The sequence below is a fragment of the Aspergillus fijiensis genome (genome assembly GCF_003184825.1).
Source record: "Aspergillus fijiensis CBS 313.89 unplaced genomic scaffold BO72scaffold_34, whole genome shotgun sequence".
NCBI lineage: Eukaryota > Fungi > Ascomycota > Eurotiomycetes > Eurotiales > Aspergillaceae > Aspergillus > Aspergillus fijiensis.
Genome location: NW_024469010.1, coordinates 203,962 through 224,108, shown reverse-complemented (window position 1 = coordinate 224,108; position 20,147 = coordinate 203,962). Strand labels below are relative to the sequence as shown.

Genomic DNA, 20,147 nt, shown 5'->3' with positions numbered 1-20,147 from the left:
ACTGCCGTAGTGTTGTCCAAGTGGGTAGCCAGCGCCAGCGTCAGTGTTGGTGGCGCTTCGAGAAATAGGCGCCAGGACCACTTGATGCCAGGTAGGCGGTCCTTCTTCCCAATGTAGAAGAGAACATCACATTTCCAAAAGGAGTAACTGCCCTGCCACGAATTCGTCGACTTGGTGCCTTGGTGCTCTATCCGTCTCTGGTGGGGGTGAAGCCTAAGTTGTTTTGTTCGGATCGATAGCTCGCGGCCAGAGATGCCTCATGATGCTTGCTCTGCATGAGCACCACTCGTGATTGATCCAAGGGGTGCATAGGGATAAGCTATCGGCGATCAACTCAGTTCTCAGACCGTCTTCAAGCGGCCTCATGGCCTCAATAACAACCTTGATCGAAGGACTTTGTCACCGGAAGGACTTGAATGGGCCTATGACACGCACTCGATTGAGTAAATTCAGAAGCGACAAATCCATGGCTACAGATCCGAATGCCTCAGATGAATACCCAGCATCTCTCGCTTCTCCCGGAAGAGAGGCCGGGTAATACTGGTGGCATCGGGAGCTTGGTTCTCAGTCTGTTGATCCTCCTGAGCAGCAAGTCGATCGTGGTCGATGAGGAGAAAGCCAAGATTTAGTGTCCATTGGCAGGTAGAGGAAACAGGCTGCTGCTGACTTATTTGCCGTTTGAGGCACAACGTGGGCCTGGGCATGAGTAGTCCGGCGGACCCTGCGGCACAGACCGTCAGATGAGAAGTACAATAGAGTTCTTATGTCACCTTGAAGACCCTTGTCTGTCTCACCTACCAGCGAGACTGCCAAGTCTGAGTGGCCACATTTCGGCTTCAGCTGGCGTAATCATCTGCCTTCTCATTATACAGTGAAGGGAAGAGTGGTGCTCATTCAAAGCCTTGGGTGACATCTGTCGACCTTGGCGACAAGAAGTCGAGGAGAAGTCACAGCACACCACCTTGGTAGCGAGTTGATCGTTATCTGGTAGGTTCAAATAATTGGTGAACAATTGAAATGACATTGATTATCGACAGATAGTGACTCCGTTCCGCGGACCTTGATCGTGCAAAAGATGGTTTGCTGTGCTCCGTGTGAATGAGATGAGATGAGATAAGATGAGGGGAGAGGAGAGGAGAGGAGAGGGGATGATGAACAGCCCAGCTGGAGCTGAGATGGGCTTCTCCCACCGAAATGGGAGAGCCTTCAGTGACTGACTTACCCGCCGCAACAGTAAGCCGGCCCCTCCGACTCCGGAATGATTGTCGGCACTTGCAACCAGCCAGACATTCAGACATTCACTCTATCATCAAAATCTGAAGGACTTCTTCTAACTCTTTCCTGAATTGGAAGCTTGTCTTCAGACTCTTGGGAAGCTTTACGTGGTTCTGATCCGGGTAAGGTCAAGCTGTCGAAAGGGGCGGCGAGAAGTGTCTTTGGCCCGACCGGCAACCTAATCCTCCTTGCGAAGCATCCAACAATCCTGCAGTCACTTGGCAAGAGTATGTCATTTAGAAGCGCTCTGCAAGCTGATCAGTGGTCAGATAACGTTCCTTGATGTTTGTGGGTAGATGGGGCTCATGGCATGAGTGCAGAATATTCGCTATAAGCTCAAACTTGAAGCGTCTGGTGCTGCGCCAAATATGCACTCATTATGCTTCACCTGTAGTCGCACCTGGAGCAGCGCAGGCCATATCAAGCCTCAATATCATCAGCCTCACACTGGACTGTTATACTTGACTGCCTCAATCTTCTCCACGCCACTTCCCACAATATGAGCAAATGCTGCCTGTTCGTTCACTGAGCATCCTTATTGTTGAAGATAACATCATTCCACCCTATTCGAAAACAGAAATACTCGCTGCGTTCGACTCCATGCAGCACAAAGCTTCGCTCAAGGACGGTTCAATGGCAAAGTGACCATCATTGAATGTGACTAGAATGGACGTGTACTAGGTTTCCTCACGTCCATTTGTGTCCGATGAAGTTGCAGCTTCCTCCGATCACAAACGATTATCTGCATCTGATCTCATCACTATACACTATATCCAACGAAGTCAGCAATTCTTCGTAAGAACAGCAATTGTCTTTTATCTCGAAATTTCTGTCAACAAGAGCATACGACACAGCACTTTGACTCCTGGATGTGTTTTGTCGCTCTGCCCTTGGACCACTGGTTATCAAGCTCAAACCCATTGAAAGACTCTTAATTGGCACGGAGTGTTCGACATGGTTTTCCTTGGGGTCTTGTGGCACATACTAAATAGATCTAAGTCCAATGTACGCTGCAACGAAGACATCACCCAGCTTTATTCCGCGGTCGCTATTCGAAATCTTACGAATGCTCGCTAGACCGGTAGCATACTCAGCGCTTGCACTGGGCTAGGACACTTATTCATTAACCTTTGCTGTGCTATCCATATGTTGTGGCGGTACGGAGATCTCGGAACGCATCCTCGGTTCGAGGCCCGGCTTTGATCGGTGATGGGCGCTGACCGCATATGTCACTTATCCAGTGGCATGGCTGGTAGCATGGAACAAGTCAATAGTCTGGCTTGATGCAGGAGAGCGGGTCAAAGAGTAATATTATTCGGCATCACCCGGTGCGATTGGGTACTTTCCAGGGACTTGCAATGGGCCCTGCCCGCGTCTGTCTATGGATGACATCTCTTGAACGGTGAATGTATCCGGTCTGTTTAAACATTGCCATTCGGCGAGGGAGCTGGGAAAGGGGCTATTGTCTTCACATTTCACAGCTCTGTGTATGCGACCTCAAATAGCCCATATAAGACTTCATTCTCAGAAGCCCCTTCTGCTCTCGATGCTTTTTCGGCCTTGCCATCGGCCATGATCTTCGAACCGCCATCTAGGGCCCCTGTTCCCCCTACTGATGTCCTGTCTTACAGTTTCTCGGACCCGACCTATGACAGGACTGTCCCAGTAAGGACACCACCTATGATTCTTCTTTTCGTCCGGCTCTGACCTTGGCAGATCTATGTAGATGTCCATCAACCCTCTCGGTTCATTTGCTACGACCAAGCCCGTCGCATCGTCCGCCAATTGATTGCTGGTCTTCATGCCTGGGGCGTGCGGAAGGGAGACTGCGTCAATATTCATTCCTTCAACGATGTACTGAAACCATTGCTTGCGCACTGCACACCACTTGAGCATGGCTGAAACCCCACTAGATTTACTACCCTATGCTCGTGCTCGCCATTGTCGGTATCGGAGGCATTTTCACAGGCTCTAACCCGGCTTATACACCTTTGGAGCTCAAGCACCACCTACAGACCGCGCAGGTTCGCTTTATTATCACCGAGCCTGAGCTCTACGGTCCTATCCGAACAGCTGCGCATGATCTGAACATCGTCTTATCACATGTGCGCATCTTCAACACCAGGGGAGAAACAATTCCCGAAGGGACCGTGTCCTGGACCGATCTGTTTGAGCATGGCGAAAAGGACTGGGCGCGTATCCACGATGGATTCATAGCCGCTCAGACTACAGCTGTTCGGCTATTCAGCAGCGGAACAACAGGCCTGCCCAAAGCCACTGAAATCACTCACACAAATCTGATTGCGCAACATGAGCTCGTGTTCGAGTTGCATCATCGACCATATTGGGTAATTGGCCTTGTATTGTACTACACCAAACTCGATTCCAAAGTAACATAAGCATATTTGAAATAGGTTTCCCGCGTTGTGCCGACCCCTCTCTTCCATGCTGCCGCCGTACCTTCCACCCATTTTGGCAGCCTCAAAGCCGGTCACACCAACTACATCATGAGGCGTTTCGACCTCTTACTCTTCCTGGAAACCGTGGAGAAGTACCATGTGACCGACTTGGCGGTTGTTCCGCCCGTTGTCATCGCCATCATCATGAGCCCGTTGTCCTACAAGCGGGGGTACTTGAGGTCTATCCGGACGAGTTCGATCGGCGCTGCGCCCATTGATCGAGGAACACAGAGGCGGCTCCAAGCGTTGCTGGGTGAGGGGGCACCTTGCACGCAAGTCTGGGGAATGACGGAGACAAGTTGCATTGCAACTACGCTTCCGTACCCAGAGCAGGATTACACGGGATCTGTGGGTCGCTTGATTCCGAACCTGGAAGCTAAGTAGGCATTTCTAACCTTCTCTCCTTCATCTATGAGATGTCATGGCTCACTTGTGCTTTAAACAGGTTGATAGACCACGCGGGAAACAACATATCCGCATACAACGTTCGCGGCGAGATATGTGTCCGAGGTCCAACCGTAACACCAGGATACTTCAACAATTCCGCCGCGAACAAAGAATCGTTCGATGAAGACGGATGGTTTCACACTGGTGACATCGGATACTGTGCAAGGGAGACAGGGAAATGGTACATCGTGGATCGAGAGAAAGAGTTGATCAAGGTCCGTGGATTCCAGGTCGCTCCACTGGAGCTAGAGGCTGTGCTCATATCACATCCGCTCATTGTTGATGCGGCTGTCATTGGTATCAAGCATCTGTTCCCAGGGACGGAATTGCCCCAGGCGTATGTGGTGCGACGACCAAGAGATGGAGATCGGCTCACAGCAGAGAATGTGAAGAGCTATCTCGTGCAGAGACTAGCGAGCTACAAGGCTTTGACGGGAGGTGTCAGATTCGTGGATGCAATACCCAAGAATGCGAGTGGAAAGATCTTAAAGCGGCTGTTGAGGGAACAGAGCCAGAAGGAGGTCGAGGCCGGTTGGAGACCGAGGTTGTAGGGGAGTGTGCTACTGGTACCTGATTTGTAGGAAGCACTTCAGTCACAATATACATCAAGCATTCATTCCATCATGAAGGTCAAAGGAATAATCAGACCACTCTGTACTCTCTGTCCAGTCCTGTGGAATTCGCATTCCAGGCGTTCACTCCGAAACTCGCAAGTGGAAAAAGTACAGCAGCAGGCGGTGTGGTTTTCTGCCACCATTTTACTTGCCGCCCAATGCCCGGAGCAATCCGCACTTTCTGCCGTGTCTCTCCGCTGTTATGTGCCAGTCTTTGCAGTCACCTCGATTGTGGAACTCCAAGAATATACCACCTTGATGTCTTTCTGATGCTTCTCATATGACTTCTTTCAAGTTACAAATACTCTTAAAGTGTCAATATCGTCAGCAGGACATGATTGCAGATCTCACCAAATGATATCATCAATCTATATCGAGTCAGTCCGAAAGTGCCGAAATCGGCACTTTCGGATAGTTCCAGATGCTATATCATGAGCTCATCTGCCTCAGCACTGATCAACAAAAAACACACATCGTCGCCATGATGAGTCTATGCAAACAACAGTCCGCGCGACTGAGTCACAGTCTGGCTCGTGGTCATTCCACAGTCGCAGTACTCTATCAAGCCCTCGAGCCACCTGTTATCAACGGTGCCCGAAAGCCTCGCAAGCCTGGTGGTAGAGTAGCCTTTCCACTCACTGTCCACTTCCATTGTGAAACTGAAATTGACACCTTGTTGCAGGCTATCAAGACTCAGGCGCAGACATTGCTTATACGCTTCGTAAGCACGGTGTCCGCGTCCTCACCCCCACGGCATCTCCGAATCCTTCAATACAGGAAGGCTGGTGCTTCCCCGACACCGAAGAAGGCATCCTCTCTGCCGTACAGCAAGGTGCTACACACCTCTGGGCCAATACGGTCTTGTTCTCCTCGCATCCACTGCAGGTGTCGAAATCACTGACTTCCAACGACCCTCTTTATGTCGTCGGACAACCCCCAACGCTGGTGGAGGACTTTGACGACAAAGCCTATTTGAACGAGCAGCTCCGCAAACACGGCTCTTTCACTCTCCCGCAGTCCTGGCTTATCCACGCCACGGACAATATTACCTCGATTCTGGACTCTGTCCCCCATTATCCCGTCATTGGCAAACCCGTTCGTGGCCGTGGTAGCCACGGCGTGAAGCTTTGTCGCGATCGTGCAGAGCTTGAGGCACATGTCAACACATTGGTGCAGGAATCCCCGGTGGTCCTGATTGAGGAATTTCTCACCGGCGAGGAGGCGACTATTACGGTCATGCCGCCGTCCGCGGGTCATGATTCGCACTGGAGTCTCCCCCCGGTCACGCGATTCAATCATGTCGACGGGGTGGCGCCTTACAGTGGCGCGGTGGCTGTTACTGTCAATTCGCGCACGGTGACTGCGGACGAGATGAAGGACGCATCTTATGGTTCCGTGATGAGGCAATGCGAGCAAATTGGGAAGATAATCGGGGCTACCGCACCCCTACGTATTGATATCAGAAGGTTCCGCGAGGGATCTGAATTCGCGATTTTCGACATTAACATGAAGCCTGTATGTCTCTCTTGTCTACTTTCCAAGGATTGAAAGGCTAATCTGTGTGATCTAGAACATGACTGGCCCTGGCCGTCCTGGCCGTGAAGATCAGGCCAGTCTCTGTGCCCTCGCTGCCGCTGCTATCGGATGGGATTACGGAACCCTCCTGCAGCACATCCTCGAAGGCGCAGTATCACTGGACCAGTTCCGGAACTACAAGAACCCATTCTCGCGGTCCTGATATTATGCAATCGTTGCCAGCCAGGTACGAGGTACCTCCTTCGCCTCGCCTTATTCCTCAACCTTCACTTCGTCTACCTTTTGGGACTCTTTCACTCCTTCCGTTTCTTTCTCTTTCTTGACAGCAACCATTCGTTTTCCCAACTCATCCCATCGATAAACCGCGCCGTCGCCCACATTATACCTATAATAATTATTTGTGCCACCCGGTACCACCGCCTTCCGGAATGTGATATTGATTCTCCCCTGGCTCCCCTGCGCCCCCTTCCGCTTTGGAATACTATGCAACCAATTAGCCTGTGTCTCGCCCCTCATGACGATCATATCCCCGGAGTTGAGCGGGAACTTGAGCGGCTTCCCTGCGTCGACGTCACTCCCAGCCACAGGTTTATGCTTGAGCATGAAGTCCCGCTGCCCGCCAAGCGAGATGGACGCGATCGTGGGGTTTGGCCCCAGGAAACGCTCATCGTCCGAGTGGTATGAGATGCTGTCATCGCCCGTGGCGTAGTAATTCACCAGGCAGAAGTTGTAATGGGTTCCGTCGGCGGTGGCAGCCTCGACAGCCTGGCGGAGGACATCGAGACACGGCGGGATGGGGCGCGGGGGATGGTTGTACTTGGTTTTGTCTTTGATCGTGGTTGGTGGGGCGCGGGTGCGGGCCTCTACGAGAGCGAGGGTGGGATTCTGGGTCTGAGTCAACTCGGACGAGGAGTTGTCGACGCCGATAGGTTTCGTATCCTGTGAACCCGGTATGAAAATGCTTGTCTCGTCCACGCCGAAGACGGTCGTGTAACGCGGCGTGTTGATCAGTGTCTCCGTTGGGCCGCGGCGGATGGTGTACTGCACGCGATAGAAGGGGAGCTCATTCCGGAGGAAGTTGAACAAATCGCGGGCGATCGGCGACGGGATGAATGGCTGGAAATACAGCAGGTCGAGGTGTGGCTGGTTGTTGATGGCTTGCGGGGGCCGGACACGCTCGAGATTTGCGATCGGCTTGAAGATATGCGAGGGAAGGTCACGAATGGGCATGGGGTAGTTTGGGTGGTGCGTGCTCGAGACGGCGGTGGGAGATGGCGAGTCGGACCGGGATGCTGGTAGAGCTTCCGCATCGGGTTTGGGCTTCTTCGACTGGATGGGTTGGAAAAAGGAATTGATTCTTTTGGACATGATAACACTCGGAATCGAAGCTTGGTTTCGTCAATTGAGTCGCTTTGGACTATAGCTGAGCTTTGCAGTAAGGTGAAGATCTAGAAGATTAAGCTCGAGGCGCGAAGGCGCGAAGGTAAGATCGCGTCGGTGGGTGATGTCATAGTTCCCAGCTATTGTGGATCGGAGCGATCCGAATCGTCTCTAGTGAGGAACTGCGCGGGTCTAGACTCTAGACTCTTTTGCTGCTTGAAGTATATGGAGTAGCTTTCTTTTCTGGCTGTGTTCTCTCTGTATCATTCTTCCTCAGCATCACGTACATTTTCAGTGCATGTTGAAGCTGTTAATTCTACGGAGTACTACGTCGCAAATTGATTTGACGATCCTGCGTGATGCGGGGGAGAATCTGCGAACAGTTCACCCTTGCAGCTTGAGGAGGTCAAGTGGCAGGGAGATCGCATTTCGTCTATAATGATAGTACTAGTCTTTAGCAAGACCGTAGCTTCTCTTGGGCTATACTCATGGAGACAGATGCCCGCTAGAGGTGTATGCGCAGAAATGCACCTGAGATAGCACTAAGATTGCTGGACATCATACCCGCCACGGTGCTACAATACTGTATATCATGTATGAGCTCAAACATTGAATCTCAAGTGATATCTGAGCTAGTTACTCCATCAGTCTGCATGTAGGGAGCAGTTTTATTGCCCCAATTCATCATGCGCGGGGGCGTAAAAAATGTGATTTTCAGTCCAGGTGCATTTTGATTCCGCGTCCATTACGGCCAACCACAGTTAGTGAATCACATATTTCCATATTCATCTCCGTTGTGAGCATCCTGGGATGCCTTCCGCTTGGTCCCCGCCTTGCCGAACATAGTGTCGAGCTTCGTTTGCCCCTTCTCATGCTTCTCAACCTTGACTTTCTCCGATGCCAGCACCGGAGGCAGTCCCTGGACGCGATGCTTTGCATCCTCCAGCAGCTCGACCTCTCTCTCCCGCTGTTTCTTCACGGTCGGAACCGACCACGAGTTCGATGAGGCCGACTTATACGCGAGCTTATACTTCGAGCCGGTGAGATGGGTCTCGTAGGTATTCGCATCGACTTTCTTGACGTGCTGCCCAGGGTAAGCAATGCCACTGCTGATCTTCTCTACACCTGAAAGAAACATACCTGATGTCCCACAATCAACCAGTGATACTCCGTCCCCACCGGTGCACCGCTTCCCTCCGGCGCTCTTTTTGCACGTCGCTTGTTTGTCCGGTAATCAATGCGCCAGAGGTCCGGCTCCTCTTTCGTCTCCTTCCACGTTCCCTCATCATACTTCCAGGTATGCGAGCCTCCGACGGCCATCCCTGAATACACTTGACCGTTGAACGACTTGAGCGCGTTGTAGCCTGCTCCGCTTCCGCCTGCGTATCCCGCCGCATGCATAGCCGGCTGTTCGCCAGTGCTCCCTGTCTCCTCGGGCATCTCGTCTTCGTCCGCAAGGTCCGACGTCACTGAGTCATGGTCTTCAGTCTGACGTTCTGTGACTCCCCCGCCGCCTGACGCAGGATCTTCCACACAATGAGCGTCATATGCGACTGCAGCATCCTGCTCGGATCGAGGCGGAGAAGGGAGCTTCTGTGAAGACCGGGTATTTCTTCTGACGCGCTTATTCGGCATGTCGCTTACTGATGGAACATCATAAAAAAATGACGGATGTCCGATAGGTAGGCTGGGTACCTAATAGTGACTAGTTCGAAGTCGAAGTGGTCGTGAGGGAGGAAATGGCGAAGAGCGAAAGTAGGAGCCATGACGTCACAGGTAGCACATGCCGCGAGAGGAGAACTTCCACAGGTTGAATGGTGGTGGTGTTGACCTCAGCCCGATCTATCTCTTCTACCACTAACATTTTCTTTCCCCTCGATGGCAACAAGCTTCCTTTTACAAACATTCCACCCTACCTACTGATGACTCGACGTCAATCCGTTGCTAAGAATAGCCTCCGTGATCTGTCCAAGAGCTTGCTAAGCTCTTACGTTGCGCGTTGAGTCGTTTCGAGGCGGTACACCTGCAATCTGCTGATCTGAAAGTCGCCCCCGCGCTGCACATCGGTTGAACATTGGTTGAATGTGAAGGGAATAATGGAGTTGGGACACGTCTACCACTCTGCGGTGTGCGTGGATTATCTATGATCGCCAGCCCCAGTCAAGCCACAGGTTATCAATGAGAGTTGCAGCCACAGATGGACAACGTCATCTCCTGTTCTGATGCGAGTGAGTCAGTGACTGAAGGAAGATAAGTTGTTGCCTCGAGAACTGTAGGTAGCGATGATGACCATTCGGGACGGGCGGGAAGAACCGGTGGGTGGAGTCGTCCTCATAATCCCATGATTAACCTGCCTGCACTCTTCTTTTCTCTACACCTGACAGTCGGTCACCCGATGACGATCATTCTTCTTCTTTTCCTTCTCTCTTTCTTTTTTTTCCGCTGTGCTTGAACCTTTTCCACATCCCGAAAGAGGGGCACTCACTGTGGCCCAAGGCAACGGACCAACCCCCTTCCATCCCACGCATCCATCAGCATCATCGGCTTCATAATCAGCACCAATGTCTCCTTCTTACACACCTCCCTTTCAGGATGACGGACGAACCGCTTTTCCTCTCACAGAACGTTCCCCGCTTATCCTCATGTATCCTCATCAATCACAGGGTCCGCCAACCCATCAGAATATTATGCTTGCGCGGCGGAAGTCGATGTCGCTGCCCTTGCTCTGGCTGATGCGCCACCATACCAGTCCCGACAGTTGATCCCCATCCATGATCACCAACCCCCGCTTGTCCCGGTACAATGACCTATTGGGGAGGCGGGAAAAGCGCGGAATAATCGACATACCATTTCAAGGGCTGATGGATCCTACCGTAGAGGACTCATACTCATAAATATACTCTTTCTTTTCCCCGGACGTCAGCGGCGCCTCGCGCCCTTTAACTATCCGCTGGACATAGATATCTTTCTGACCGACCCCCTCCCCCTCCGTTGCAAAAACCACACTGCTTCGACATCCCTGTCTGGCGCATAACTGAAACTGTAATCAACGAATCGGCATTCTCGACTACTGCAATATCCGTGCCTTTCTCATCTCCCGTCTCATTGCTTTTTCTCTAGGGGTTTCTCTTTATCCTCAGACATCCTTTGCCCCTCGATTCTTTTTAAGGGTCCTCCCTCCTCTCCACCTGGAGAGGCTACACGGAAACCATATCCGTTCAGACCTTCTTTCCAGCCCTCCTATTTTTTCTTCTCACACTCATTTTCCTCCTCGACCGTGAGAATCTGGTTTTTCGGTCAATATCTGCATGCACGTACCTCTATGATCGACCGCTTTCCCCATATTTGAATAAAGTTCTCTCCGCGTCCCTCGTGACCACGCACACGACCTCCGCCCCCAGCCGACTAAGAGCGAAGTAAAAGAGGTCAAAAAGCAAGCTTTCCCCATCTCGAAGCACGACCGAGGCAATTCTTTTTTTTGGATCATCCTTCAAAGACAAGACTCCCAAACACACTTCTCTACGCATCTACACTACATTTAAACACATACACAATATGCGCGACATGCCGTCCCGATTTATCGAGATCCTTGACCCCAGCGATGGCCATCCTCGCATTTCCGACTCCGACGTGCGACTTGAAGATGTTCTCGCCGACCACGAAGCCTTCGTTACCCGACCGCGATCATCTACACAGTCTTCCTCAAAGGCCAGCATAGACAAGGATCGCATAGAGCGGGAGAATCTGTCATCGCCGGGACAGCGGTGGAAACGCCTCAGCAACATCCTTGTCCCTAATCGACGCGCCTCGACTTGAAAGGATGCACTATCCACACCACAATTCTATTTACAGGCGTTTCAATCATTAGCGACAATGACCTCAGCGAGGAGCGGTCCCGGAGACCCTCTCACGCATAACATTACCACATTACCCTCCTTACGATCTCCACTATGCTACAACACATCAACATGCTGGTGTACATGGCAACACAAACAACCACGCAACGAATCACTATACGAGACAAGACGAAACGAACTCCATTTTTTTTATTCTACTTCTCGAATTCATGTTTTGGAGTTTGGAATCTAGACATGGAGTAGATGTCACTACAATTTTCATTATTTCAGGGATGGGACTCTGGTTTTGGGTTTCACTTTAGCGCAGGAGTAGGCAGAGGCAAACACAATTAGGGGTGTTTCTTTTTAGGGTGAAATCTTCTGTTCTTACAAGACGATGGATCGAAGCATGGTTTGAAACAATTTACAAAACTTGGATTTATTTTTGTGAAACTCCCGGATCATGAACGATCATGACCTGTTCCTTGCCTCTTGGTTCCTTGGTTCGGTGGTTTGGATTGTCCATGTGACAACCACCACTAGGTTTGGCTTCTTTTCATTTGCCTTCATCTACAAGACCCGACTCATCATTATACTCGTCGGCAAGAATTAACTGATGCCCGACCCCTTCCTTCGCCCCAACCCCAACCCCTAAAATCCAAATCCCCCCCCCCCACCACCCACCCATCCTTTGCCCCAACCCAACCCCCCATGCGGTGAGTTAAGTATGAGTAAGTCCGTAGACTAGTGAATGAGGGAGTGAGTGAACAACATGCCCCGAACTAGATCCAAGTTACTACGTATTCCACATCCAGAATAAGTCCAGTTATGGGTTCAATGGAATTCAGTGGTCACAGTCTAGACTACGTAGACTCCGTAGACTCCGTACTAGCTCCGTGAACGCCTTACTGAGTGAACGAACCCCCGGGAAGTGGATACATTGACATCATCTTTTGCCGAGTTCTTTGCCCCAGGCTAGTTAGTTAGTGGCTACTTAGGCTACTTAGGCTGGGCTGGGCTCCGCTCGCCTCCGAAATGTGGTTCGGGCAATGCTGGGGCTGGATCACATAGTATGTAGTATGTAGTATGTAGTATGTAATGGCTCATGGAGTTAAGTTGGTTGTCAAGGTGGGGAGGTGGTGAGGTGGTCGGTCGGTATGGTTTGGCGCGAGATGGATTGTTGTTTGTTGACCGGCAGGAGGCAGTACGTACTGTTCAAAGTTACTACTATGTAGTCTATGTAGGTGTAATCTTCAATCGCGTCGCGGGACCTTTCGGTTCTAGAGTAAATCTGAATTAACGTGGTTGCAGATCTATGCTACGTAGGTAAGTCGGAACAATGGCTTTGTTTTTCGGGGATTTCGGGGGCAGGGGGTGGGGTGTGGGTGTTCTAGACCCGTCACTAGCGAGCGCGCTTCTACTGTGTAGGTAAATCACTAGCCAGCCAGCCAGCTGGAGTGGCTAGACTAGAGGCTGGTGAACAATGGCGTTGAACTCAATTGTTTGGGTTCTGTAGTGTCTGGGGGCTCCTCTCCGGGGCCCGGGGGGGGCGCTAACACTACCGTGAATCTGCTCGCTACGGGTCGCGGATCGGCGCCTGCTTTTTTGGAACGTCGCTTATCCTCACTCCTCACTGTGGTTCGTGGTTTTGCTTGTTCGAGGAGTAATCCTGGGTGATCGGATGATCGGATGATCGGGAGGATGGAAGAAAAATAGAAGGCGGGTTGGTTTGCTTTCGTCTGTATTGGTTGCTCTACTTCGAAGGTAGCCAGGGTGAGGATTTAGGCTGACAACACGTGGAGAATTGTTTTCTGATGTATGAGTGTCTTCTTCGATTCACGACCGACGATCTCATTGGTTTTGGGACTGCTTGGATTTGTCTGCTATGTTCTGTCTGCGGATCTTGAACTTTGCTTGGATGATCTTCATCCCACATGCACATTCACATATGGCACAACCGTTGCCTCTCCGATAAGCCCATTATCCACTGTTCCGGGCAAGCCACCGTAGGCTCTGAAGACATTTGCCGGGTAAATGCCGCCTGTCCAGAGCTCATCGAAGATCGAGCGGAGGTAGTTCCACATCACGGACGGAACCTCTACCGTGATCTCGTTGGCGCCGGCGTGAAGGTACGGACTGATGTTGATCTTCGGGGCCTGGTAGTCGAAGGGCGGAACGCGGTGACCGTTCACGTAGACTCGCGCCCCGTTGGTGGCTTTGGATAGAAGGAGGTATGCGCCTGAGGCGGATGCTGAAGGCGACCATGCCAGGCTGTGCGTGTAGTAGCCTATTCCGGAGGCGTTAGCGATGGCGGGAATGTCGCGCCAGGAGACGAGGGAAGTGAGCCTGTGGGTGGTGTTGTGTTTGAGCGCGATAGTGGAGGCATCGCTTATATTAAGAGGGTGGTTCCAATGCTCGACGGTGAGAGTCCAGTTAGATAGAGTGATACTTGGGGCGACGATGCGGTTAGTGAGCTGAGTGATGGTTTTGCCGTTGGAGAGTGGCAGTGATGTCTTTGCAAGGCTGCTGGACGAGACATGCAGATGAAGGCTCCCTGCTTGACTGTACTCATGCCCAATGATTGAAGTGGGAATGTCGGTGGTACGGAGTGATGTCGCAGACGTCATGGTGTCCCTGAAGACAAGTATGGCGGTCTGGTTTGCAGCAAAGGAGAAGGGAATTATTGTGCGTCCGAATTCCTGTTGATATGCCAAAAGTGGGCTCTCTTTGCCAGTCCACGGATCTAGTGAGTAAGGCTGTTTGGTGGTTGCGACACTTATTCTGCCAGCAGACTTGACCAGGTCCGAGAGGATGAAAAGATAATCTGTGCCGTCGCTGTCAGTTCTCCAGGTAGAATACCAGGTCCCGTCTGCCTGCACTTTTACCCTGGGCGAGATGCCTAAAGCTGAGAGCTTGCTAGCTGCTTGACCAGCAGCGACCGTATAGACATTCTGGGTAGCCTGCAGAGAGGCCAGCTCTGCCCGAGTGGCAGTCTCAGTCCCATCTTCTGTGAAGTAGATGTTGGGCAGTCCATCTGATAAGATTATCGGAAGACCTGCACGGGCATAATCTTTGATATGGATGATGGCATCAAGAGTGAGGTTGCTCGACCTAGTGATAATCATGGCGCGAAACTCGGGACCATCCGGTGCCAATGACCCATTCTTCACATAAGCTTGAGGCAAGGCGAAGTTCTCGGGTGACAGGTAGACATAAGTGTAACCTTTTCCTATTAGAACGCAAAGTCCGCGAAGTTGGAAGAGAAAACACATACCGTGCTCGATCAGGTCACTCTGGTTATAGATAGTTCCCAAATACGGATCAGATGCGGAGTCCTTGCTATAGACGACCAAGTCAACTTTCGGGACACCCTTTCGCTGTGAGTATTGTAGCCTCGCAATGTGGTTCAAGGCTTCTGAGAATCCGTGGCCCCAGTATGGCTGCTTCTCAGAGTATGAGTCTGAAAACAGATAGAAGAACGCTGTATAGCCTGGCCACGTCGTATTGTAGTAGTCTCCAGAGTAGGATTGTCCATGCAACACGATCTGATTGACGCCCCCTGCAGCCGCTCGATTGACCTGCCACAGAAGCTCTGTGATCGTATGGCTATATGCTTCGGTTGTAACAGCGCCCAGCTCGTTCGAGATGACTTTCTTTCCTGCTAAGATCGCGGGACCAGAGAATTGCCGATAACTGTCAACATTGTTCTGGTGCTGCAAGCTCTCGCACTCTGGTGCATTGACATACGGGACATTAGCCAAGACATCAACAGGTAGATTGTAGCCAACCTGAGACGAGTATTGTAGGTTCATCGCGTTGGTCCAGTTCGTGTAATGCTCCACGTAGGCCTGGTATCCCTTCATTACAGCACCACGATAATCATTCACATATCCCTTTCCTTGGTCTGGAGTATCTAGCAGGCACTGTATTGAACCCGGTGCAGCGGTTTGAATGCCAATGTTGTTATTGCCGAAAACGAAGAGTGGTAGATAACGCTTCAGGTCATAGCCATATTTGTCATAAAAGACTTTCGGCAGCGATGGCGTCCACGATATGTTCGAAGTCGCCTCGATACTATCCTCCCAGCCTGTCAAATTATCAGCTATGTTCGTCCCTTGGTGTGGCAGGAATGCTTACCATAGTTACCGACCTCGGACAGAAGCTCCTTGATCTCAGCGTCCTCGAGCAAGTAGTCATCCCAGAACCTGGTGACTACCTGTGCTCCCTGCGCACTGAAGTGGTCGACAATGTAAGAACCATTGTCAAAGATTGTCCCGGTCATGTTTGAGTTGACTGGGAGATTTTGCGTGTGTGTCCGGTACTGGTAGAATGCAAAAAGCAGATAGGTTTCGCCTTGAGACGAAGAAAGGTTCAGATGAACAGTGCCTTCTGATGATACATTGTCTGTCCAGTCCTGTAGTGTTGCATTCTTGAGCACGTATTGCATATGGTCCTCGACTGCCACGGTGTAGAAAGTCGTAACGGTCTGGCCAGTGATGTTCCGAGCAGAAAGGATTTGAGCCGAAACCAGTGCCACCAGATCGCCTGTATCCCAACCTGGAAGCCTGCCGTCATACGTTCCGTTCGAAGGGATAGCAACTGTGTAGGAAGCCTTATTATTCAAGTTCAACATGTTAGTGTGCACAAAAGCACATAGTGCCCTTTCTCCCACTTACCAAATCCCACTGAAGCCCCTCATCATCATACCGTGCAGGCACTCCCTGGCCCTGGTTAGGACCAAGGGGAAAGTCCATGGCAAGGCCAGCCTCCCTGTGAGCCTGGAGAGCAGCTTTGAAAATCTCGAGGTACGCCGGCGTGCCAAAGCCATAGGTCGCCCAGTCCGCCCCTGGCACCTCGGAGCCATAAGCGTAGAATGGGAGGAACTCAACACCACCAGCACCCAGAGCACCAGCATCTTTAATATTCTGTTGAACACGTCCGGAGTCGACACTGGCATCCGGCAGCCAGTAGCGGAAACGAGGACGCACGCGAGGTGCTGGATCCTGAAACGAGCCGAGGTCGTCATAAGGTCCAGTCGTCTTGTGGGCGAGGGCAATGCCCTGTCGTGAGAGCAGCGCGGTAATCAGAAGCGAGGTCAAACGCATTTTGGTCAATGGCAAGCTGCGATTGCACACTGTGCTGGTGCTTATGAGTTCTTATGATGAATGTTTCTCTGCTTTATACCTCAGTTCCATCACAGCTCTCATACAGGTTCAAGGCTCGGTTGGCCCTACCCCGAGGTGCTCGTTGTGACCCTGTACATTCAGACAAGCCGGGTTGAGACATTTCATGGACGAATACCTGAAAAGAGAGAGATAGGCAGGCTCAGGATCAGCGAAAAAAAGGCTCCGCAAAGGATCAAGTCGGAAAGGTAAGAAGCCATTGGCACTGCAGGGAAGTCTGCATAAACGAGAGTGTTGACGCGATCACATTTTGGGAAAGAAATACGGGGGCAGTCGTATTCGGGCCCAACTAGGCCGGTGAGTCGAGTCTAGTACGGCAAGCATCGATGCTGAATTGTTCGCTGTAGGACTAGTGTCGGATTTCTCCGCATTGCCGTCCAGCTAAAGACCCTGCCTGAGGCGGGGAACTCGCGGGGAGCAATCTATTCTCAGGACCCTGTCTGTATTATACCAGTGTATGATTATTATCCTACCAAATGCTGCTGTAACATGCGGTAGCAATGTCTCTATGCTAATCAATTCAAGCGAATGGCTCTCCGGACCCTGCTTCATCCGGCCCCAAGCCCACTTTCCCTATGCTTCCACCAGATTCAAGTAGTTCATGCCCTTTCCTGACACCTTCGAGAGTGAGCTTCAGTCGCTTGGTCAAATGGCATTTGATCTTTCCAGAGTCGATCAATTCCGAGAGTTCCTCCAAGATGCGATGATGCGAATCAACATCCACCTTGTGATACGGTTTCGTGCCAAGCAGACACCAGACGAATGTGAGAGATTTGGACATGAACTCGGTTCCATACATTTTCGCCTGGCCTTGCACAATCGAACAAACCTTACCGAATGGAGCACAAACCTTGGCACATGTATCCATGTACTGGTCCGTGGAATGTGTGATGAAAATGTACCTGGATGAATGGTCAGCTTATGTCGCATTGAAGTTGGGCCATGCCATACTTCAAAGGGAGATCAAGGTTCAGATCTGCTACCTGTTTTGAAACGTCCTCCCGGTGGTTGACAACGTGCGTAGCACCCATTGCTTTGGCAAAGCTGATTGTCTCCGGTCGCGAGGCTGTCGTGATGACCACCGGTACTTCGAGCAACACGCGCGCAATCTGAATTGCCACAGCACCGACTCCACCAGCGCCGTTAATGATCAAGATTGCTGTTCTCTCGCCTTTCTTGATTCCCAGCCTCTCCACTAGGGCTTCATAGGCCGTGATATATGTCAATGGCATGACAGCAGCTTCGACGAAGTCCAGACGCTTCGGCTTTTGTCCCACACTCCTTTCATCCACCAATTGATATTCTGCGTTGGAACCCTGCCTGATAGGACTTCCGGAATAGAATACCTCATCTCCGACCTTGAAGTAGGAGCACTCAGAGCCCACTGCTTCCACAACACCTGCAGCGTCATATCCGGTGATTTGGAACGGTCGGGGAACATTATCATAGTAGTCTGGCGATTCATCAGTAAAATAATTCTACCCTGGGTCACGAACCGGTATGGGCTTGCCTGGGTAGTCATCGTAAGTTCCGTTTCTCACTTTCGTATCCACTGGATTCACGGATACTCCTTTGACCCTGATCGATTGCTCTTAGTCCTTGTTTAAATCAATAGACAAATTGCTCGTACCGAACCAACAAATCCCGGGGCTGGAGCTCGGAAGGCTTCGGGATTTCCCTCGCCTGGAGGTGATCAATAGGACCGTACTCTTCAACGCCAATCGCTTTCATTGTGACTAAAGTTTTCAAGCCTTTTTCGATTCAAGGAGTTTGTCGTCAAAGGACATAGCAGTCACCGCGGATTGAACTTATAACCTCTTTGGTGAGGTTACGTCACTGGCACGTCAAGAGACTATATGCTCCGTCAATATAGTCAGTGGCTTTGTGCAATAGACATGTTTGATGCTGGTCCGCACAAGTACCATTAGCTCTCGATGAGCGATCCGGTGATAACGCGTCCTGGAGTAATGAATGCATTGGCGTATAAAGAAGCCAAGTTCTCGAGGTTGTAGTCAAATCCTTAGACAACATCGCGGAGTCCAAGGAGGCTTGTCACCTCGTATCTCAAGACATCAAACAAAAGCTTAGCTCCGTGCATTCAGGGTCCTTCGACGAAACGAGCGTTCGCATGCTTCAATATCGCTCTCTTCCCGTTACCTGCATACACAAACGAGATCAGCATGATTCCTTATCGCGAGAACCAGCGCATCCCTGCAGCAGCCTTATCGATAAGACAAGGCGGACAGTCAAGCGGTGAACGATTTTGCCCGGCATGATAAACAAACCCACCTTAATCGGGACAGCCAGGTACCGACCGCCCCGCCACAAGACAAGCATCGAAAAACAATCAACGCGCGAGCAGACGGGATAAGGGCCGGGATACGATTGACTATCTAAGCACAGTACAACCTGAGTGACTCGGCATTGAGCGACAGACTTAAGGTCGAAGCCCTCCATTGAACAGCATCCCCTTTGCAAGAGACCAACCCATCCCCCGAGCACCGCTCCCAACCACCAAGATGTCAACAACGCCCGGCGCAAAATCCCGCTCCATAACACCAACAGTCTTCGAGCAGCAACGGGCAGAACTCGTAAGAGAAATCGCCGTGGTAAGCCCTCCTCCTCTCATCCCGGACTCTCTCGGTACGATGGGCGTCTCATTGCGTTGTTGGCCGGTCATTTCTCATTCGCCGAAGCGAGAACCAAAGAAGAAAAAAATACCTCACTAGAACTAAACTCACATGGGGGTTGCTGGCTACATAGGGCATGGAGCAAGTTCTCCAGAATATGAATCGGCTCAATCGGAACTTGGAGAGCATCATCTCTGTAGGTCTCACCGCTCCCCCCCCCCCCATTCTTTCTCACTTCATGGAGGATGTGGTTCTATCGGCTTCCATGCAAGGATCAAGAACGGATCGCTAATATACCCTTGCGTAGGTGGGGAATGAGTTTGGCTCCGTCGAGGCCCTGTGGTCGCGGTTTGAGAATTTCATGGGCCAGCCGGCTGAGGGGACGGAGGCTACGGATCGGCGGAACGAGGGGGGGCAGCAGCAGGAGGAGGAAGAGGGGCAGAGTGAACTTCGCGATGAAGAGATGAAGGATGCTGAGGCTTAATTGCAGTTCTGGGAGGTGGAGGTATATGGTTTGTTGTCTACGATATCTGGCTAAAAATCCGGCGTTTTGAGTATGGCGTGGATCTGTTTTGGCGTGGTCGAGGGAGCTTGTCTACTTATCTTTTGTCGCAGGATATCCTTCCTTTTCCAAAGAGCTGAATGAATTACTGGATGATCTCCCAGCAAGTTTTTGGGGATGGTGTTCGGATTCAGTTACATGGGATGTCGCTTGCGCCAAAAAGAAAACACCCGTCCCATGCATAACAAATAAAGGCCATATGGCCGTGCTCATAACAGACATAAA

At 51.2% G+C, this 20,147-nt stretch overlaps 8 protein-coding genes across 8 annotated transcripts; 4 read left to right on the top strand and 4 right to left on the bottom strand.

The window, feature by feature from the left end:
* Nucleotides 1-2,847: 2,847 nt before the first annotated feature.
* On the top strand, nucleotides 2,848-4,732 carry BO72DRAFT_497797 (acyl--CoA ligase; the record flags this gene model as incomplete). The annotated part of the gene is made up of 5 exons (XM_040948722.1): nucleotides 2,848-2,940; nucleotides 2,992-3,129; nucleotides 3,189-3,623; nucleotides 3,690-4,114; nucleotides 4,180-4,732. 5 exons carry the CDS (start codon nucleotides 2,848-2,850, stop codon nucleotides 4,730-4,732), a joined length of 1,644 nt encoding a protein of 547 aa, XP_040799786.1.
* Nucleotides 4,733-5,279: 547 nt separating this feature from the next.
* BO72DRAFT_381454 (D-alanine--D-alanine ligase) lies at nucleotides 5,280-6,533 on the top strand (the record flags this gene model as incomplete). The annotated part of the gene is made up of 3 exons (XM_040941433.1): nucleotides 5,280-5,412; nucleotides 5,478-6,310; nucleotides 6,366-6,533. The coding sequence occupies 3 exons, from the start codon at nucleotides 5,280-5,282 to the stop codon at nucleotides 6,531-6,533; spliced, it is 1,134 nt and encodes a 377-aa protein (XP_040799785.1).
* BO72DRAFT_449495 (alpha-ketoglutarate-dependent dioxygenase AlkB family protein) lies at nucleotides 6,370-7,759 on the bottom strand. Its single transcript, XM_040945040.1, has one exon. It carries the CDS (start codon nucleotides 7,697-7,699, stop codon nucleotides 6,584-6,586), a length of 1,116 nt encoding a protein of 371 aa, XP_040799784.1. The 5' UTR covers nucleotides 7,700-7,759; the 3' UTR covers nucleotides 6,370-6,583.
* Nucleotides 7,760-8,365: 606 nt separating this feature from the next.
* On the bottom strand, nucleotides 8,366-9,435 carry BO72DRAFT_159526 (uncharacterized protein). Its single transcript, XM_040939297.1, has 2 exons — nucleotides 8,852-9,435; nucleotides 8,366-8,795 (listed from the first exon to the last, which is right to left on the bottom strand). The coding sequence occupies exons 1-2, from the start codon at nucleotides 9,344-9,346 to the stop codon at nucleotides 8,481-8,483; spliced, it is 810 nt and encodes a 269-aa protein (XP_040799783.1). The 5' UTR covers nucleotides 9,347-9,435; the 3' UTR covers nucleotides 8,366-8,480.
* A 1,831-nt stretch (nucleotides 9,436-11,266) lies between these two features.
* On the top strand, nucleotides 11,267-11,527 carry BO72DRAFT_381686 (uncharacterized protein; the record flags this gene model as incomplete). The annotated part of the gene is made up of 1 exon (XM_040941441.1): nucleotides 11,267-11,527. One exon carries the CDS (start codon nucleotides 11,267-11,269, stop codon nucleotides 11,525-11,527), a length of 261 nt encoding a protein of 86 aa, XP_040799782.1.
* Nucleotides 11,528-13,449: 1,922 nt separating this feature from the next.
* Nucleotides 13,450-16,652, bottom strand: BO72DRAFT_487265 (uncharacterized protein; the record flags this gene model as incomplete). Its single annotated transcript, XM_040947975.1, has 4 exons — nucleotides 13,450-14,776; nucleotides 14,822-15,634; nucleotides 15,685-16,159; nucleotides 16,224-16,652. 4 exons carry the CDS (start codon nucleotides 16,650-16,652, stop codon nucleotides 13,473-13,475), a joined length of 3,021 nt encoding a protein of 1,006 aa, XP_040799781.1. The 3' UTR covers nucleotides 13,450-13,472.
* A 522-nt stretch (nucleotides 16,653-17,174) lies between these two features.
* BO72DRAFT_449491 (zinc-binding alcohol dehydrogenase family protein) lies at nucleotides 17,175-18,901 on the bottom strand. The gene is made up of 4 exons (XM_040945039.1): nucleotides 18,361-18,901; nucleotides 18,241-18,308; nucleotides 17,682-18,183; nucleotides 17,175-17,632 (listed from the first exon to the last, which is right to left on the bottom strand). The coding sequence occupies exons 1-4, from the start codon at nucleotides 18,459-18,461 to the stop codon at nucleotides 17,251-17,253; spliced, it is 1,053 nt and encodes a 350-aa protein (XP_040799780.1). The 5' UTR covers nucleotides 18,462-18,901; the 3' UTR covers nucleotides 17,175-17,250.
* Nucleotides 18,902-19,055: 154 nt separating this feature from the next.
* BO72DRAFT_449489 (DASH complex subunit DAD1) lies at nucleotides 19,056-20,006 on the top strand. The gene is made up of 3 exons (XM_040945038.1): nucleotides 19,056-19,339; nucleotides 19,494-19,556; nucleotides 19,668-20,006. The coding sequence occupies exons 1-3, from the start codon at nucleotides 19,250-19,252 to the stop codon at nucleotides 19,842-19,844; spliced, it is 330 nt and encodes a 109-aa protein (XP_040799779.1). The 5' UTR covers nucleotides 19,056-19,249; the 3' UTR covers nucleotides 19,845-20,006.
* Nucleotides 20,007-20,147: the final 141 nt, after the last annotated feature.

Excerpts from the sequence above, each read along its gene's own strand:
- BO72DRAFT_159526 (XM_040939297.1), bottom strand. The coding sequence starts at position 9,346 with ATGCCGAATAAGCGCGTCAGAAGAAATACCCGGTCTTCACAGAAGCTC. Across the intron at positions 8,796-8,851 it reads GGTTGATTGTGGGACATCAG|CACGTCAAGAAAGTCGATGC; the intron begins GTATGTTTCTTT and ends TACCCTGGGCAG.
- BO72DRAFT_449489 (XM_040945038.1), top strand. The coding sequence starts at position 19,250 with ATGTCAACAACGCCCGGCGCAAAATCCCGCTCCATAACACCAACAGTC. Across the intron at positions 19,340-19,493 it reads TCGTAAGAGAAATCGCCGTG|GGCATGGAGCAAGTTCTCCA; the intron begins GTAAGCCCTCCT and ends CTGGCTACATAG. Across the intron at positions 19,557-19,667 it reads ACTTGGAGAGCATCATCTCT|GTGGGGAATGAGTTTGGCTC; the intron begins GTAGGTCTCACC and ends ACCCTTGCGTAG.
- BO72DRAFT_449495 (XM_040945040.1), bottom strand. The coding sequence starts at position 7,699 with ATGTCCAAAAGAATCAATTCCTTTTTCCAACCCATCCAGTCGAAGAAG.
- BO72DRAFT_449491 (XM_040945039.1), bottom strand. The coding sequence starts at position 18,461 with ATGAAAGCGATTGGCGTTGAAGAGTACGGTCCTATTGATCACCTCCAG. Across the intron at positions 18,184-18,240 it reads AACTTACGATGACTACCCAG|ACTACTATGATAATGTTCCC; the intron begins GCAAGCCCATAC and ends ATGAATCGCCAG. Across the intron at positions 17,633-17,681 it reads AACCTTGATCTCCCTTTGAA|GTACATTTTCATCACACATT; the intron begins GTATGGCATGGC and ends CCATTCATCCAG.